The sequence below is a fragment of the Eurytemora carolleeae genome, unplaced genomic scaffold (genome assembly GCF_000591075.1).
Source record: "Eurytemora carolleeae unplaced genomic scaffold, Eaff_2.0 scaffold49, whole genome shotgun sequence".
Classification (NCBI taxonomy): domain Eukaryota; kingdom Metazoa; phylum Arthropoda; class Copepoda; order Calanoida; family Temoridae; genus Eurytemora; species Eurytemora carolleeae.
Genome location: NW_019396071.1, coordinates 27,528 through 47,423, shown reverse-complemented (window position 1 = coordinate 47,423; position 19,896 = coordinate 27,528). Strand labels below are relative to the sequence as shown.

At 32.5% G+C, this 19,896-nt stretch overlaps 2 protein-coding genes across 2 annotated transcripts; both read right to left on the bottom strand.

Annotated features, from left to right (window-relative positions):
* Nucleotides 1-268: 268 nt before the first annotated feature.
* LOC111712564 (uncharacterized) lies at nucleotides 269-10,358 on the bottom strand. The gene is made up of 14 exons (XM_023487219.1): nucleotides 10,169-10,358; nucleotides 8,306-8,438; nucleotides 7,613-7,725; nucleotides 6,174-6,305; nucleotides 5,336-5,398; nucleotides 4,737-4,838; nucleotides 4,314-4,408; nucleotides 3,991-4,134; nucleotides 3,622-3,786; nucleotides 2,491-2,628; nucleotides 2,374-2,435; nucleotides 1,957-2,080; nucleotides 840-1,002; nucleotides 269-317 (listed from the first exon to the last, which is right to left on the bottom strand). Exons 3-14 carry the CDS (start codon nucleotides 7,699-7,701, stop codon nucleotides 269-271), a joined length of 1,326 nt encoding a protein of 441 aa, XP_023342987.1. The 5' UTR covers nucleotides 7,702-7,725; nucleotides 8,306-8,438; nucleotides 10,169-10,358.
* A 197-nt stretch (nucleotides 10,359-10,555) lies between these two features.
* Nucleotides 10,556-12,854, bottom strand: LOC111712557 (mucin-5AC; the record flags this gene model as incomplete). Its single annotated transcript, XM_023487210.1, has 2 exons — nucleotides 12,581-12,854; nucleotides 10,556-12,126 (listed from the first exon to the last, which is right to left on the bottom strand). Coding segments are annotated over exons 1-2 (1,605 nt in total), but the record flags the coding sequence as incomplete, so codon positions are not given.
* Nucleotides 12,855-19,896: the final 7,042 nt, after the last annotated feature.

Here is a 19,896-nt window from a genome sequence, read left to right as displayed (position 1 = left end):
GGTCAGTTTAAGTTAGTTTAGAGATACCTTGCATTATATCTCACCTTGGTCAGTTTTAGTTAGTTTAGAGATACCTTGCATTATATCTCACCTCGGTCAGTTTAAGTTAGTTTAGAGATACCTTGCATTATATCTCACCTTGGTCAGTTTAAGTTAGTTTAGAGATACCTTGCATTACATCTCACTTTGGTCAGTTTAAGTTAGTTTAGAGATACCTTGCATTGTATCTCACCTCGGTCAGTTTAAGTTAGTTTAGAGATACCTTGCATTATATTGTTGTAGAGGCATTCATATCCAAACCAGGTCGGTTAAAAAACCTGAAATAAAGCAGTTTTTATATTTGCTGTGCCCTAATTCCAATTTTATCAAAGTTTTTATAAAAAACACATAGTTTAGTGCAGCAATTGTGAAATTACGTTTTTTATTGCTTTGAACTATACAAAATGTGGAATTGAGTATTTTATAAAAACAAATTCTGCAGGTTCAATTTTACAAAACAAGTCACTGAGAGTGAGAACCGAATTTTTTCTTGAATAAAACACTTGGTATCTCACAAACCTTCTTATTTTCTGAGACATATTAAACAAAGGAATTAAGTTATTGTCACAAAATCTAATTTTTTAATCGTCATATATCTTTGCAACCTCATATTTAAAACTTAAAATAAAAACAGAATTAAAAGTTATATGAAATATCTAAGGTTGACAACATGGGGTTGCACAGATATGGGAATTAGAAAATTAGAGTTTGTGGCAAAGACTCAATTGCTTTATTCATAGAGTATCTAAAAAATCTTTAGCTTGAGGTTTTTCTAAATATTTAACTATATCAAGGGACACCTGGAAGCTTGACTGGAAACAGATGATTGATAACTCTCTTCGCTATCTGAAGATTCAGCTTTTTCCTCAACAATTTGAGCGACATCAAGTCCAACTTCAAGATCAGCATCAAGACCAGCATCAAGACCAACTTCCACATCAGATAACGCAGCTCGCTGATGATCTGAATATCAAATAGATCAAACTGTGTTCCTGAAAGTTGACTCGACTCTTAATGAACAGATGAGTGTAAGATGATAAAAATGCTTAAACATTCCCGTTGTGCTTGCAATTATCTTACGGGTTTAACAAAGTTTAATCAGAACTAATTTTTCAGTTTAAAACAAAATTGTTAATGATTTCCAGATGAAAAATTGGAAATAGTTCAAGCCGGTGTCTTTTAAATTGGCGGAACAGATTCAAATGAGCTCTTTCTCTGAGCTCTCATAAACCTCTTGATTAAATCTTCTTAAAGTTTCTGCTTTGAGAGATCCTTCTATATAAGACAGTTTCACTCGTTTGTCTCCACAAAAGGTCGGAACTGAGAAGAAATAAATGAAAGATTCAAAGAACAAAGGAATTGAGTTTTTGCCACAAACTCTGATTTTCTAATTTCAATATCATTGCAACCCAATGTCGTAGACCTTTAATATTTCAAACTATGAATTCTGGTAGATCAAATAATGTAAGTTAGAAATGTCAAAGGTTTACATCATAAGGTTGCAAAGATATAGGTTTTACAAAAACTGAATTTGTGGCGAAGACTCAATAAAGACTCAATGTCCTTTTATCTAAAAGTCCCAAGCTTTCAACAGGGTTTCGATATTCTAATTCTAACTTGCTGAATGTAATTAGATACCGTCATAAGGGTTTGAAACATGGTGTTTTGGGGAAAAAGACACTAATTTGTGAATCTGTAATTTCATAAACCGTAAAAGTACTCCAATGTAAAATTGCTCTTGACTTCATTATCGCAGTGCAAACCAACGAAACCTTTCAGAATTCAATAAATAAAGTGTAAAAACGATCTAGAGATGCATGGTCCATGGGATAACATCTATTTCTGTGATGATGCTCACAAATGTAAATAAAAATTGCAACACATTTGCTATTCTATAAGTTACACCATCTTTCGTACCTCGAGTAGAACGATGAGCAAGGACTACTGTATCGTAGTTGAAAGATTGGGATGTTTTTCGTCTCAGGTGGTCAATAGTATTCTCCAGTCCTTTCACCATACCAGCTGTCTTAGATTCATCTTCCTTTAAAGGGATTAATAACGTAGTTTTCAGGTGATTATTCAAAGAAATGATGAATTACAACATTCCTTTAAATGTTCATCAGTGAAGCCATGCATATATAATTGCTACATATAGCTTTGTTGTAAAAAATCCACGCGTTTTAACTTAATAAAAGCTACCACTTCAAATGATTAACTTGCAGATAGTTTTCACCATTCTTAATTCTTACAAAAGCTGTATATCGTTTTTATTTAAAGGGTATAAACTGTAGGATTATAAATGAAGAGTTTGATATAAGTAATCAGTTCCCTAACCCTGGTTTTGCCTATAATCTGATTGTTGTCCATTTCATCTTCATCACTCGACGCAGAACTATCTAAAATCAAAAAAGATAAAAAGACCAATAAATAATTTGGAAAACAAATCTTAACCTTTTAGACTTCCGTTTTCTAGATCCATTTCCTTGATATACTCTTGGTATATCTGTCCTAGATACCTACTGGAGCTATCTGTCTTGGGTTCTCTTGATTCTTTCTCCTTCCTTCTTCCGACACTCAACCTTCCTCCATCTACAGATAACAGGGGTTGTTAAGATATTTCAGATCAAATCTACATTACATATCTAAAAGAAGTTTGAAAGGAAATTATTTTATTTGCCACAAACTATGATTTTCTAATCCCTATAACTTTGTAACCCAATGTCGTAGGCTATTCATATTTCAAACAATCAGTTCTGTTAGATCAAATAATCATAGTTTGAAATATCAAAGGTTGACGACATCAGGTCGCAAAAATATAGGGGTTACAAAAGATGAGTTTGTGGCAAAAATTCAGTTTCTTTAGTCAACAAATAAAAGAACTGAAAACTTTACTTTTTTGATGTAAATGTAAAGTTTCAAAAAACGATTATAGACAGGGTAAAATATACTATTTTTGTAAATTTGGTTTGATATCTGTAGTTTAAAATCAGGTTATACAAACATAAAGAATGAGAAATATATTGACTTATTTTCGCTCAAGTATGTGCACTACATCTGATCTCTGTCTGTTTGCCTGTTTGTTTGTCCGATCATAACTCAGGAACCCCTTAGACCGATATACCTCAAATTTAGCTTGGGGAACTCGGGGGAGCCAAGGGAATGTTCTTAGCTTTGTTTTGAGATTCTAAGTTGAGTGGATTATAGCGAACATTTAGTTTCCCTGAAAAATTCGACAAAGTGCGGGTAAACGGCGTGAGTTACTATGTGTACCCTAGGCAACGCTGGGTTTAACAAAAAGGAACTGATATTTAAACTATGAAATCTTCCAGACAAATTTGTATATGTATTGATTAAAATTAAAGGTTTACATTAGCAGGTTGCAAATGTACAAAAATAAGAAAATTAGAATTTTGAGCAAGTGATCAGTTAGAAAACGATATGTAAAAGGAATTTGCGGATTCAGCGAACATATTATAAAAGATATAGTTTCTAAATAAATGCGTGCAATCTCATCCTATGGGGGTAACACTGTATCAAAAACAAGTGTTTTAGAATATTTAATTTTAAAAAAATAATTCAAACCTGGTTTATCATTGAAATTAAACATGATCCGTCCGTCAGCTCCTCTCTCTAGAGAACTAGCTTTGGATGGATCAATATCTTGGTTTGGAGGAGACAGTTTCCGTCCTACTTTTCCTACTCGGATCTTTAGTTCTTGTATCATCTTGTCCTGAGGGTTGTATCTTCCTGAAAATATATGATAGGGATGTAGTGGATGAAAATATAAGAAAGAGGATTATAAGATTCTCTCCTTTAAAACAGCAGTAAAGAAACCACAATTGAAATTAATCATACAACATTATAAACATTTATTTCTACCCTTTCTCCGTTTCTAATTAATCCTTAATCATTTCTATTAAATTTCTAAAACAGTCCCTTTTATTTATTTACCTTTAATACTTTTATTCTGCAAAGTGTTGTCATCTCTTCCCTTTTTACTTCTGAGGAACCAATGCATCCCGTCGTCGAAGAATATAAGGTAGGTCAGGTAAACAGAGGCAATAAATTGAGCAAGGGCAAAACTGCAAGTCTCACCTAGTAATCAACAAATGTTTTTGTTGTTCTAATTTTTTATTTTTATTCAAATAAAGAAATACTTATAGTCAATGCAAATATCTTTTTAGATATCGTGCCTTTTTCCCAAATTCTTATTGTTTTTATGTATATAAAATTAGAAGCTGTTTCTATCCCCCCCCCCCCCTGGTAAAATATACCTTCTGCCAGTCCAATTCTAGCTTGACCAGATAAAAAAAGAATCCATGAGAGCATTGTCAACGGGAAAACAATGTACATTATTTTAAATGTAAACCTAAATTGAACAATATAAATTAACACAGATACATCATAAAAAAAATTAAATTAGTGAAAATGTCAATTTTCATGATTTGCTATAATATACAGAATAACCCAGAACTTCGGGGACATCGAAAGAATTAATGAGATGTCGTCTTACAATTTTTCAGTGGGTTTTTGCCTAAATTCTGCCTAAATCTCAGGTATTGTAAAACTCAATAAATACGCTGGAACACTTGTAAATTTTTCGTATTTCTGGGGTAAACTGTACATAAATTCAAATAATCTTTAATTCATTTCACTTGATTCTTAAAGATTAAATTTAAAAATTTAAAAGATCTTACTTTATCCTTTGAAAGGTCGCCTGGTAAAATACTTTCTTAGAGTAGAAAAATATATTGATTGTAAGAGAAGCAAGAATAACAATATCCATCACTAATATAACACTAAAAATAATCATTTTGATAATATTTTGATGATTAGAATAACTATTTATAAGACTAATGTTTTATTTCGCAGTGCCATACAGTTATTGAACAGACATTTTAAAGAGAAAATTTAAATCCAAAATCTTTTTAACACATCGTGCCAAAATAATATTGTTATAGGTAATTTTATGAAGTGTTTGTGTACTAGTCTTGATGAAATGGTTATTCTTAGATATGATAAATTTTTGAAAAAGCAGAAACAAAAAAATAAAATTTAATTTTTATTTTCATGTTAACTAAAAAATCTTTTAGAAATATCCTATCTCACAGTTATATCACGGTGCTATAATACAAAGCTAATTTTACATTATAACACGATGATTCCTTTATAGCACGGTGCTAAACTATACAAATAATTTAACTTTATAGCACGATGATAACTAAATAGCAATTATAAAATTCACCATGGAGTGAGTATGAATGATAGATTGATAAAAGTTTGAAATTAGTTCGACCTGAAAGCAACAATGCTGGCCATTGCCACACTTAAAGAGTTGTTGGACATACCAGATTTTACACTGAAATAGAAATATAAACTATGCAAATTTGATCTTTTTCTCTTAAAGAGTTGTTGGACATACCAGATTTTACACTGAAATAGAAATATAAACTATGCAAATTTGATCTTTTTCTCTTAAAGAGTTGTTGGACATACCAGATTTTACACTGAAATAGAAATATAAACTATGCAAATTTAATCTTTTTCTCTTAATCTTCCCACAGTTAAACTTTCTGCGAAGCAAAACGATTTATTAGCTCTTACGCGCAATTAACAACACGCAAAATGTCAGCCAATTATTAAGATTTTACGCCTAATTATTGAATCTATAATTGGGAAAAGAACCTTTATTTGTTTATAATTTTCTGTTTTTATACCACACATATATCCAGGCTGCAGTGCAAAGGAATTGAGTCTTTGCCACAAACTCTGATTTTCTAAATCCTACCTCTTTGCGACCCGATGTCGTAGATCTTAGATATTTCAAACTATGAACTCTGTTTGATCAAATAGTCGTAGTTTGAAATATCAACGGTTTACACCATCGGGTTGCAAAGATATAGGGATTGGAAAGTTTGAATTTGTGGCTAAAACTCAATTCCTTTACATCAATTTTCAAGACTTTGAAGTGACGCTTATATTATACATTTCAGATCTTTAAAGCATTTGGTTGATTTTTAAAGAAAATATCGTTAAAATCAGATTATCCATTCGGAATATTGACAAAAAGGATATTTTAACATTCTATGAGAAGCAATTAAAATTAAAAATTAAAATAATTTTGAAAAATAAACCTGTTATGAGGTGTAAGTATTCCTATATATGCTCTAGATCCTTCATCTACCCAGCAGACAAGAAGAACAACAATAATAGTTGGAATTATAGTTGTAATGATAATAACAACTATTCCACTAGTCAGGGTACTCCTACTAATATTATAACTGCAGTGATAATAATAATAATAATACCACTTGTCAGGGTACTCCTACTAATATTATAACTGAAGTGATAATAATAATAATACCACTTGTCAGGGTACTCCTACTAAAATTATATTAGTGGTGATAATAATAATAATACCATTAGTCAGGGTACTCCTACTAATATTAAAACTGAAGTGATAATAATAATAATACCACTTGTCAGGGTACTCCTACTAAAATTATATTAGTGGTGATAATAATACCACTAGTCAGGGTACTCCTACTAATATTATAACTGAAGTGATAATAATAATAATAATACCACTAGTCAGGGTGCTCCTACTAAAATTATATTAGTGGTGATAATAATAATAATACCATTAGTCAGGGTACTCCTACTAATATTATAATAGTAGTGATAATAATAATAATACCACTAGTCAGTACTCCTACTAATATTATAATAGTAGTGATAATAATAATACCACTAGTCAGGGTACTCCTACTAATATTATAATAGTAGTGATAATAATAATAATACCACTAGTCAGGGTGCTCCTACTAATATTATAATTGTAGTGATAATAATACCACTAGTTAGGGTACTCCTACTAATATTATAATAGTAGTGATGATAATGATAATAATAACACTAGTCAGGGTACTCCTACTAATATTATAATAGTAGTGATGATAATAATAACACTATTCATGGTACTCCTACTAATATTATAATAGTGGGGATAATAATAATAATACCACTAGTCAGGGTACTCCCACTTATATTATATTTGTAGTGATAATAATAATATCACTAGTCAGGGTACTCCTACAAAATATTATAATAGTGGTGATAATAATAATAATAACACTAGTCAGGGTACTCCTACTAATATTATTATAGTAGTGATAATAATAATAATACCACTAGTCAGGGTGCTCCTATTAATATTATAATTGTAGTTGTGATAATAATACTTGTCAGGATACTCCTACTAATATTATAATAGTAGTGATAATAATAATAATACCACTAGTCAGGGTACTCCTACTAATATTATAATAGTGGTGATAATAATAATACCACTAGTCAGGGTACTCCTACTTATATTATAATAGTAGTGATGATAATATAATACCACTAGTCAGGGTACTCCTACAAATATTACGATAGTAGTGATGATAATAATAATAATACCACTAGTCAGGGTACTCCTTCTAATATTATAATAGTAGTGATAATAATAATACCACTAGTCAGGGTATTGTATATATTATAATAGTAGTAATGATAATAATACTACTTCTACCTGAAGATGACTGCGAATCTCTCCAGGAAGGTTGTGAGGAGCAGGAACATGGTGGACAGGAGGACGGACATCCAGGCGAGGTGCAGCATTGGACCACACCCTCGGTAGGCATTCTACAAGCAGGAAAAGTAATTGTGTTTTTATTGTACTTTATTTTAAATGTTTTTTTGACATTTAAATATGTATTTTTACAGTGTTACCCTCAAAAACGCAAAAAAGTCTTTTAGCATGATGATTTGAGCGTTCAATTTGGTATCCCCTGCCTTAACATGGCTCTACAGTCGACTATAGTAATGTCTTTTCCTTAGCCCTGTCGTATATTTTTAAAAATATAGAAAGTTTTAAAACCAAAAATATATATTCCTTGGAGACGAAATTTCAACTAACCAACCATAATAAATGTCATATCCGATTAACAACAGTAATCTTCAAATATTTGTGAAGTCAAGGATGAATGTCATTTTTTTAATTGCCCAGTTGCACATAAATTTCACTAGATATGGATGATTCATTTAGCGTCCCGTTTTGTCTTATATAGTCTGTATTTGTACTGTACAGCTTGCTCTAGCTAATGAAAAGACAGGCCGGTACCTGAAATGAACCTCAGTTTACAGTGGTTCTGAACTAAACATGCCTCCTCTTTTTTAATAAAGGGCCCCTTGAAATTACAAACCCTTTAAGATATTTTGATACCTCTCTGTGTCCATATCCTCCATCATAATTCTCCTCGAGTCGAATAGTTTTAAGAACCAGGTAGAAGATATTAGAGAAGAGTAGACCTAGCACTAGTAGCAGCAGTAATACATTTATATACTTAGGATCCGCCCTGGTAAACATATAAACTAGTTTAATACATTTATAAACTTAGGATCCGCCATGGTAGACATGTAAACTAGTTTAATACATTCATATACTTAGGATCCGCCCTGGTAAACATATACACTAGTTCAATACATTTGAATACTTAGGATCCGCCCTGGTAAACATATAAACTAGTTTAATACATTTATACACTTAGGATCCGCCCTGGTAAACATATAAACTAGTTTAATACATTTATACACTTAGGATCGGCCTTGGTAAACATATACACTAGTTTAATACATTTATACACTTAGTATCCGCCCTGGTAAACATTTAAACTAGTTTAATACATTTACATACTTAGGATCCGCCCTGGTAAACATATACACTAGTTTAATACATTTATACACTAAGGATCCGACCTGGTAAACATATAAACTAGTTTAATACATTTATATACTTAGGATCCGCCCTGGTAAACATATAAACTAGTTTAATATATTTATATACTTAGGATCCGCCCTGGTAAACATATAAACTAGTTTAATAGGTTTATACACTTAGGATCCGACCTGGTAAACATATAAACTAGTTTAATACATTTATATACTTAGGATCCGCCCTGGTAAACATTTAAACTAGTTTAATAAATTTATACACTTAGGTTCCGACCTGGTAAACATATAAACTAGTTTAATACATTTATATACTTAGGATCGGCCTTGGTAAACATATAAACTAGTTTAATACATTTGAATACTTAGGATCCGCCCTGGTAAACATTTAAACTAGTTTAATACATTTGAATACTTAGGATCCGCCCTGGTAAACATATAAACTAGTTTAATACATTTATACACTTAGGTTCCGACCTGGTAAACATATAAACTAGTTTAATACATTTATATACTTAGGATCGGCCTTGGTAAACATATAAACTAGTTTAATACATTTGAATACTTAGGATCCGCCCTGGTAAACATATACACTAGTTTAATACATTTATATACTTAAGATCCGTCTTGGTAAACATATAAACTAGTTTAATACATTCATATACTTAGGATCCGCTCTGGTAAACATATACACTAGTTTAATACATTTGAATACTTAGGATCCGCCCTGGTAAACATATAAACTAGTTTAATACATTTATACACTTAGGATCCGCCCTGGTAAACATATAAACTAGTTTAATACATTTATACACTTAGGATCCGCCCTGGTAAACATATAAACTAGTTTAATACATTTATACACTTAGGATCCGCCCTGGTAAACATATAAACTAGTTTAATACATTTATACACTTAGAATCCGACCTGGTAAACATATACACTAGTTTAATTCATTTGAATACTTAGGATCCGCCCTGGTAAACATATAAACTAGTTTAATACATTTATACACTTAGTATCCGCCCTGGTAAACATATACACTAGTTTAATACATTTATATACTTAAGATCCGTCCTGGTAAACATATAAACTAGTTTAATACATTTATACACTTAGGATCCGCCCTGGTAAACATATACACTAGTTTAATACATTTATATACTTAAGATCCGTCCTGGTAAACATAAAAACTAGTTTAATACATTTACATACTTAGGATCCGTCCTGGTAAGGTGGGACCCGTAATCTGTGGAATTGGAAGACGACCGTACAATTAGTGATTTTAAAATCAAACAAGTTTTTTCTAATTTTAAATATTAATTGGTGTATTTTATTGGAATACTCAAAGTTTCACCTTATTTGGTAAGAAATGTAGACAGATGATACAACATACAGGCCAACAGATAAACCGAGGGTTACAAAAGTGAAAATATAAACACCAGTTATTGTATCTGTAGTAGAATATATGGTTGTTGTTGTTGTTGTTGTTGTTGTTGTTGTTGTTGTTGTTGTTGTTGTTGTTGTTGTTGTTGTTGTTGTTGTTGTTGTTGTTATTGTTGGTGTTGTTGGTGTTGTTGTTGTTTGTTGTTGTTTCGTTAGCTGTTGTTGTTGGTTGTGTTGATGTTTCCATTTCTTCTGTTGTTGTTGTTTCTTCTTCTGTTGTTGATGTTGTTGTTGTTGTTGTTGTTGTTATTGTTGTTGTTGTTGTAGTTGTTGCTGCGTTTGCTGTTGTTGTTGGTTGTGTTGATGTTTCCATTTCTTCTGTTGTTGTTTCTTCTTCTGTTGTTGATGTTGTTGACAAAGTTGTTGTTGATGTTGTTGATGAAGTTGTTGTTGTTGTTTCTTTTTCTGTTGTCGATGTTATTGTTGTTGCTGCTGTGTCTTCTTCTGTTGTTGCTGTTGTTGTATTTATTGTTGCGTTTGTTGTTGTTGTTGCTGCTGTGTCTACTTCTGTTGTTGTATCTTGTTCTTCTTTTGTTATTGGATCAAAAAAACCATCTTTCAAACTATCTAGTGGTCCACCACCAGGAGCACCACTAAACCCATCTTCTAAACCATCTAGTGCAGAACCACCAGGAGCACCATTAAATCCATCTCCTAAACCATCTAGTGCAGAACCACGAGGAGCATAATAAAACCCATCTTTTAAACCACCTAGTGGAGAACCACCAGGAGCATCATTAAATTCATCTTCCAAACCACCTAGTGGAGAACCACCAGGAGCATCATAAACCCCATCTTCTAAACCAACTAGTGGAGAACCACCAGGAGCATCATAACCCCCATCTTCTAAACCAACTAGTGCAGAACCACGAGGAGCATCATAAACCCCATCTTCTAAACCAACTAGTGCAGAACCACGAGGAGCATCATAAACCCCATCTTCTAAACCAACTAGTGGAGAACCACAAGGAGCATCATAAACCCCATCTTCTAAACCAACTAGTGGAGAACCACCAGGAGCATCATAAACCCCATCTTCTAAACCAACTAGTGCAGAACCACCAGAAGCATCATAAACCCCATCTTCTAAACCAACTAGTGTAGAATCACCAGGAGTATCAATAAAATAATCTGTTAGAGAATAAGATTTGCCTGTAGAATTTTCAGAATTTGTAAAATCCAAAAAAAAACTTGGTTCATATTTACGGGATTCAGCTAAACTCATTTTCAGATAAACATTAGAACTGATTTCATTTAATTCTAGAGTTAAATACTCTTGTAAGGTAAGATCAGCCTGGAGTATAGCTGGCTGCATTTTAATACTTTGCTCTGATATTGATACTAGGTTAATAAACTGCTCTGGTTGCAGATCTAGTGCTGGCAGCTGAACTAGTGGCGGTTGCTGATCCAGTACTGGTTGCTGATCTAGTGGTGGTTGCTGATCCAGTACTGGTTGCTGACCCAGTGTTGGTTGCTGATCCAGTGCTGGTTGCTGATCCAGTACTGGTTGCTTATATAGTGCTGGTTGCTGATCTATGGCTGTTTTTTGCTCCAGTACTGGTTTCTGATCTAGTACTGGTTGCTGATCTAGTGCTGGTTGCTGATCCAGTATTAGTTGCTGATATGGTACTTGTTCCTGATCTAGTACTGGTTGCTGATCTAGTACTGGTTGCTGATCTAGTGCTGGTTGCTGATCCAGTATTAGTTGCTGATCCAGAACTAGTTGCTGATCTAGTGCTGGTCGCTGATCTTGTACTGGTTGCTGATCTAGTGCTAGATTCAGATTATTGACCTTCTCTGACACTGGTTTCATGTTCAAGATTCCATAATCACTAGCCTTGCTCTCATATACCCCAAGGGAACTAAACCCTGAATAAAAAATAGATTATTTTTTTCATTCCATTCCAAATTCAAAGTTTATATTACGTTCCTAATTTTTCTTTCTCAAAAAGTTTTGCCTAACCCATTTAACCAAAAAAAAGGGTTAAAATGTCTTTCTATATAAGTTAATCAATGAATGTAAGTCTTCTTTAACCTAAATCAGTTAACTTGTAACAAAATTAATTGATAAATGTCTATCTATGAAAATAAATGAGTGTATGTCTACCTAAATCAAATGAATAAAATTAAATGTTTACCTATCCAACAGAATAAATTGAATGTCTACCTGGATAAATGTCTACCTATCTAAGAAAATAAATGACTGTAAGTCTACTCAGTGTGTGCCAACTTAAACTTGAATAAATATAAGTCTACGCATATTTAACAGAATAAATAAATGTCAACTTTAACCAAAATAAATGTGGACATAATGTCTCCTTACCTAGAATAAAAATAATATGAAACTTGAAATTCATTTTCTCATTTCAAATTTTTACACTAAGAATGAACTTTAACTGTTGTTCTAAAAAAATCTCTTTTTTACTTGAGTGCAAAGTTATGAAATTATGTCCTGCACATCATAGTGTTTTCCTTCTTTATCATACATGTGATTACACTGACTGTAACAAACTACATTTCCAAACCACAATTATGGAAAGAACACCTACTTAGATAAATACACTTTACACCGGCGATAAGCAAAGGCCAGGGGGTTCGTTTTCAGGGTGTACTGTAAACTTTTCACTGTTATGTACCTAACTTCGGTTTTCTGTGTCATAGTTATATAAATATATTTATATATTATTTATTAAAATTGTGTATTTTTTCATGTACCTGTGTACTGTAAATTATGTCTACGTCCGGAAAAATGTTGTGTACTGAAAACTATGTAGTATATTGTGAACTGTGTAGGTACTGTGAACATTGCAGTGTAGTGTACTGTGAGTCTGTGAACCTTGCAGTGTAGTGTATACTGTGCAGTGTACTGTGAACTGTGTAGTGTACTGTGTAATGTAATGTAAACTGTATTGTGTTCTGTAAACTGTTTAATATACTGTATACTTTGTAATATACTGTGAACTGTTTTGTGATCTGTATAGTGTACTGTGATCAGTGTAGCGTACTGTGAACTATGTAATGTACTGTAACCTGTGTACTGTGTAGTGAACTTCGAACTGTGAAGTATGCTGTGAACTACTTAGTATATTGTAAAATATGCAGTGCACTAAGTACCTTGTCCTGTGTACCCTGGTACTGTGATCTGTATAGTGTATTGTGATCAGTGTAATGTACTGTGAACTATGTGATATACTGTGAACTATGTTATGTACTGTGAACTATGTAATTTACTGTGAACTATGTGATGTACTGTGAACTATGTGATGTACTGTGAACTATGTGATGTACTGTGAACTATGTGATGTACTGTGAACTATGTGATGTACTGTAAACTGTGTACTTTGTAGTGCACTTCGAATTGTGAAGTATGCTGTGAACTGTTTAGTATATTTTAAAATATGTAGTGCACTAAGTACCTTGTTCTGTGTACCCTGGTACTGTGAACTGTGTATTTTGTACTAGAATCTATGATACATGTACTGTGTTAAGTGAACTTATACTTTCATCTATATGAATACTGACTCACTGAGACGAAGTTTAATGAATAGTGAGTAGTAGTTGAACCGCGTAGACGTAGTTCAATCACTTCATTTTAACTTGAACCAGATCACAAGAGAACTGGTTTAACTACAGCTAAGTGGATCAACTACTTCTTCATTCATTAAATTTTGTCTCTACAAATTTAAATTTACAAAGAATATAAACACTACCGGGTTTTTACAAGAAAATGCTTCTAAATATCGAATTTAAGAAAATGTTGATGGGATATTGAATAAATTTTAATTAAATTATTGGTTTGTCTTGGGTAGGATACACTATCTAAAACTAATCTATTTTATTGGGTTGGAAATGAAGATAATATTACAGTTTTGAAAACAGAATTTTAACAAAATATTTTCAACCTAAAGAATTGTTAAGAAAAGTGAAAAAAGTTTAGATTTCATTTTGCAACAAATTCATGATTTATTCGCACTCATTTTAAGATTTTCACAAACGAACTCCACGAACTTAAAGACTTTGTAGTTATCTGAGAAACGTTTTTTTATAAAAAAAGTCCGGGACATCACATTTTTTTGCAAGTCATTTGTGGATTTCTACATCAGTGTCCATATTTTTGAAAAAGATATGTCCAATTGTACAATGTGTATTTATATTATAATGCGTTTAGAGAATAATTGGAAATAATAAAAAGAAATTGAGTATTTGAGCTTTTCATAAATTTTGTGTTGCGTCAAATATTACTTATTTCAAATTCATAGATTCATTATATTTATCCCATATATGATCCCCCCCCCCCCCATGCCGCAGTTAAAGATATATAAGAGAGAAGAAGAGAACAGGGAGAACATGCATGGCTCAATAAAGAAAATAAACAAGAATTATATTTGTGACATTTTCAACATACTTCTATTATTGTTAGTGGGGTATTTCAATCTGTATCGGGGGGTGGGGGGTAAAGTGTGATGGGTTGTTAGGGGGGTGGAAGGATGGGGTTAGTTTGGTATAACTGATTGATTGTAAGTAAATAGGATTCGTTGAGTGGAAACTATATATACATATATCTATGCACTATATTATATATATAGATACACACTTATTCAATCATTTATTTACTTCTTCTTACAATAATGCTATAGCCATTGAAATAAGAGGGATATTTCTTTTTAAATGTTTTTGTTTTATTTCGATAGAAAATATTTTTTTGATGAAATCTGATTGGTCGGGTTTTGAAAACCGACCAAAAATGTACTTAAAAATTCCCAAAAGTCCATAAATGTTCAAAGATATTATAAAATGTCCCTAGAATATTGATATTAAGTATGTAAGCCTGAATGTGGATTATAAATAGCCTAGACTGGAGTCCAGGTGTTTTTTATTCAACCCTATATTCACAATACAGAGAAATATACAGGAATAAAAATAAGAAATTTAAAATGAAAACTTTTGGCACGACTTTATTGTTTCAAAAATAAAATGTTCTAAGAGATAATGTGTTTCACAGATACAATTTGAAAAAAAAAAAATGTAAAAAAAAGATAAATTTGGCAGCGATAAAATGTATCAGAGATAAAATGTATCAGAGATAAAATGTATCAGAGATAAAATGTATCAGAGATAAAATGTATCAGGAGGTAAAATGTATCAATGATAAAATGTATAAGGGATAAAATGTATCAGGGTTAAAATGTATTAAAGGTGAAATGTATTACAGGTAAAATGTATCAATTATAAAATGTATTAAAGATAAAATGTATCAGGGATAAAATGTATCAAAGGTGAAAAGTATCAATTAGATAAATAATTACATCCTTATATACGGTTCCGGATAAAACCTCTAGGATCCGAATATATACTGCTACGATCCGGATTTATATGCCTAGGATCTGGATAAATTCTCTTCAGATCCGTATATAGATACTCCTTGGATCCGGATATAGATACTCCTTAGATCCGGATAAAGATACGATTTGGATTCGGATACAAATACTCCTAAATCCGGATATAGATACTCCTAAATCCGGATAAAGATACTTCTAAATCCGGATATAGATACTCCTTAATTAGGATCTAGGTATAGATAATCCTAAATACGAACATAGTTACTCCTAGGATCTTCAAATTTCTCCTGGGATTTGAATATTTACTCCTATTTCTCCAGATATATACTTCTATGATCCGGGTTTATTCTCCTATAATCCGGATATACTCCTCGGATCCGGATATATTCTCATAGGATCCGGATATTTACTCCTAAGATTCGAATATAATCTCATTGGATCCGGATATATACTCCTAGGATCAGGATATAACCTCCAAGGATCCGAATAAAAACTCCTAGGATCCGGAAATAAACTCTTAGGATCCGGATATATACTCATAGGACCCGGATATATACTCCTAGGATCTGGATATAAACTTCTGGGATTCGGATATGTACTCCAAGTATCCGGATTTATACTACTAGGATCCGGATATAAACTCCTAAGATCCGAATATAATCTCCTAGGATCCGGATATAAACTCCTAGGATCCGGATATATACTTCTAGGATCCGGATATAAACTCCCAGGATCCGGATATATACTCCTAGAATCTGGATATATACTCCAAGGGACCGAAAACAAACTCCTAGTATCCGGATATATACTCCAAGGGTCCAAAAACAAACTCCTAGTATCCGGGTATATACTCCAAGGTTCCGAAAACAAACTTCTAGTATCCGGATAAATACTCCAAGAATCCGATACTCAAGATTAGGTTTTTCTCTCCGGGTTATTGTCTAACCTCTCTCCAGGTCTAGTATTAAACACTAGATACAACACCAGATAATGAGTAGTCTACACTCTCCACTATACATCAGAGGAGGTTCAGAATATTTCTGCACTGGATTTTAGAAAAATGGGGCAAAAATTGGTTCACTCTATACACTGCAGAATACATATATCTGTTACCTGATTATATTTTGGTTCACTCTATACACTGCAGAATACATATATCTGGTACCTGATTATATTTTGGTTCACTCTATACACTGCAGAATACATATATCTGTACCTGATTATATTTTGGTTCACTCTATACACTGCAGAATACATATATCTGGTGCCTGATTATATTCTGGTTCACTCTATTTACTGCAGAATACATATCTCTGGTGCCTGATTATATTTTGGTTCACTCTATACACTGCAGAATACATATATCTAGTACCTGATTATATTTTGGTTCACTCTATACACTGCAGAATACATATATCTGGTGCTTGATTATATTTTGGTTCACTCTATACACTGCAGAATACATATATCCGGTGCCTGATTATATTCTGGTTCACTCTATACACTGCAGAATACATATATCTGGTGTTTGATTATATTGTGGTTTACTCTAAACACTCCAGAATACATATATCTGGTACCTGATTATATTTTGGTTCACTCTATACACTGCAGAATACATATATCTGGTGTTTGATTATATTTTGGTTCACTCTATACACTCCATAATGTATTTGTTTTGGTTCACCCTGTACTCTACAGATTCCAGATTATCTGGTGTATTTGTTTTGGTTCACCCTGTACACTTTAGATTCCAGATTATTTGGTGTATTTGTTTTTGTTCACCCTGTACACTACAGATTCCAGATTATCTGGTGTATTTGTTTTGGTTCACCCTGTACACTACAGATTCCAGATTATCTGGTGTATTTGTTTTGGTTCACCCTGTACACTGCAGATTCCAGATTATTTGGTGTATTTGTTTTTGTTCACCCTGTACACTACAGATTCCAGATTATCTGGTGTATTTGTTTTGGTTCACCCTGTACACTACAGATTCCAGATTATCTGGTGTATTTGTTTTGGTTCACCCTGTACACTGCAGATTCCAGATTATTTGGTGTATTTGTTTTTGTTCACCCTGTACACTACAGATTCCAGATTATCTGGTGTATTTGTTTTGGTTCACCCTGTACACTACAGATTCCAGATTATCTGGTGTATTTGTTTTGGTTCACCCTGTACACTGCAGATTCCAGATTATCTGGTGTATTTGTTTTGGTTCACCCTGTACACTGCAGATTCCAGATTATTTGGTGTATTTGTTTTTGTTCACCCTGTACACTACAGATTCCAGATTATCTGGTGTATTTGTTTTGGTTCACCCTGTACACTACAGATTCCAGATTATCTGGTGTATTTGTTTTGGTTCACCCTGTACACTGCAGATTCCAGATTATCTGGTGTATTTGTTTTGGTTCACCCTGTACACTGCAGATTCCAGATTATTTGGTGTATTTGTTTTGGTTCACCCTGTACACTGCAGATTCCAGATTATTTGGTGTATTTGTTTTGGTTCACCCTGTACACTACAGATTCCAGATTATCTGCAGTCTGAGGTCTAAATAACCAGGAAAGTAATATGAAGTCTATAGAAATTACATGTTAACCAAAAAAAAATCGAAATATTTAAAATCCAAGTAAGTTTTTTTATAAATAGCTTTACATATTCCTATTGTCAGAAGTTTTCAAAATCAGTAGTAATTCATTGTTTCTTCCAAATTTCATATTCGTTTCTTCTTCAAATTTCATCTTATTTTTAAACTCACTATATATTTATTGGTTTACCAAGGAGGCAATATAAAAAATCTATCTAATGTTTATATTTTCAATAAATGTGGAACTAACATCTACTTTTTTTTACTCTACAGAGGTTTGGTCCATCACCATAACCGAATTTAAAATTGAGAATACATGTTTATGCATAGATATCTACACTACAGACCTGACTTTCAAATAGATGGATAGATTAAAGCAGACTCTACAGATAGATATATTTAATCTTTATCTATCTATCTCCTCTTGTCTGTTTGTAAAGTGTTCTATATTTCAGAATTCTGATTTGAAAAGAAACTTCAAGTTTGTGAATGAAAAAGAATTTATGAATGTGTGAGTGTATAATGTATGTGTACAGTGTTCTTCTGTAAATCAGGGGGATGTAAAATATAGGGTTTCTTCAAATCCGATCATGTCTTACAAGGGGGACTATCNAATAAGCATAACATGTCAGAGATATTTTTGTATTTTAACATTGTACAATGTATCTACATTGATTCATTGCATAATCAGAAGTTTAACAAGACAAAACTTTGAAGTTTTTAGCGCCCATTTTGAATCTTGACTACACACTATCCTTTTCTATTCATTTAGATGTTTTGATGGTTTTTAGAATCATAAAATGAAACTAAAAGAAGTAAAAGACACTACCATGTAAATTTGTTTATCTTATCTAAATAGTAAAATTATCTTTACTGTAAAATCAATCTTATCCCCCAGCTGGTTAACACTTAGTTAAAGATTTTTTAGATACTTGTAGTTAGCAATAGCATCTGATATAATTATTATGGATTAGAAATCCCCCGCTCTGTATTGGGTAAAAATAGTAAATAAATAAATAATATCGATTGAGTTTGATCATCTAGAGATAAATACATTATTAACAGACTATTAACAGCATATGAGAATGACAGCTTACTCTTCCATCTACCTATCTAGCTATCTTTCTATACTCCTCCATCTATCTATTTAGCTATCTTTCTATACTCCTCCATCTACCTATCTAGCTATCTTTCTATACTCCTCCATCTACATATCTAGCTTTCTATCAATATCTAGTTATCTAGCTGTAGTAAACACCTACTCCATAAAAAGTTCTCGAAACGTATCTATCCAGGTCCAACCAGTCCTCTATCAAATTCAACCAGGAAACGATCCACGCGGCTACAATCCCGCAAATTATCAATGCCACTATCTTTGAAAAGTTTTATATGTCTCAAATGAATCCTAAAGAATTTGTCCACGACACTGCATACTCAGTTCAACTACCTTACATAGCCTGTCTGCTCCTTTTAAAGGATTAGCATGGTAGATATAATCTTATCACAATTCATTTTTTAATCATATTACGTAATTCATGTTGAATATAACTAGGTATGTTCAGGTTAACAAATATGGGGATTGCTACGATATTTGCTACATAGCTATCTATCTATACTTCTTTATCTATCTGTCTATCTATCTATCTATCTATCTATCTATCTATCTATCTATCTATCTATCTATCTATCTATCTATCTATCTA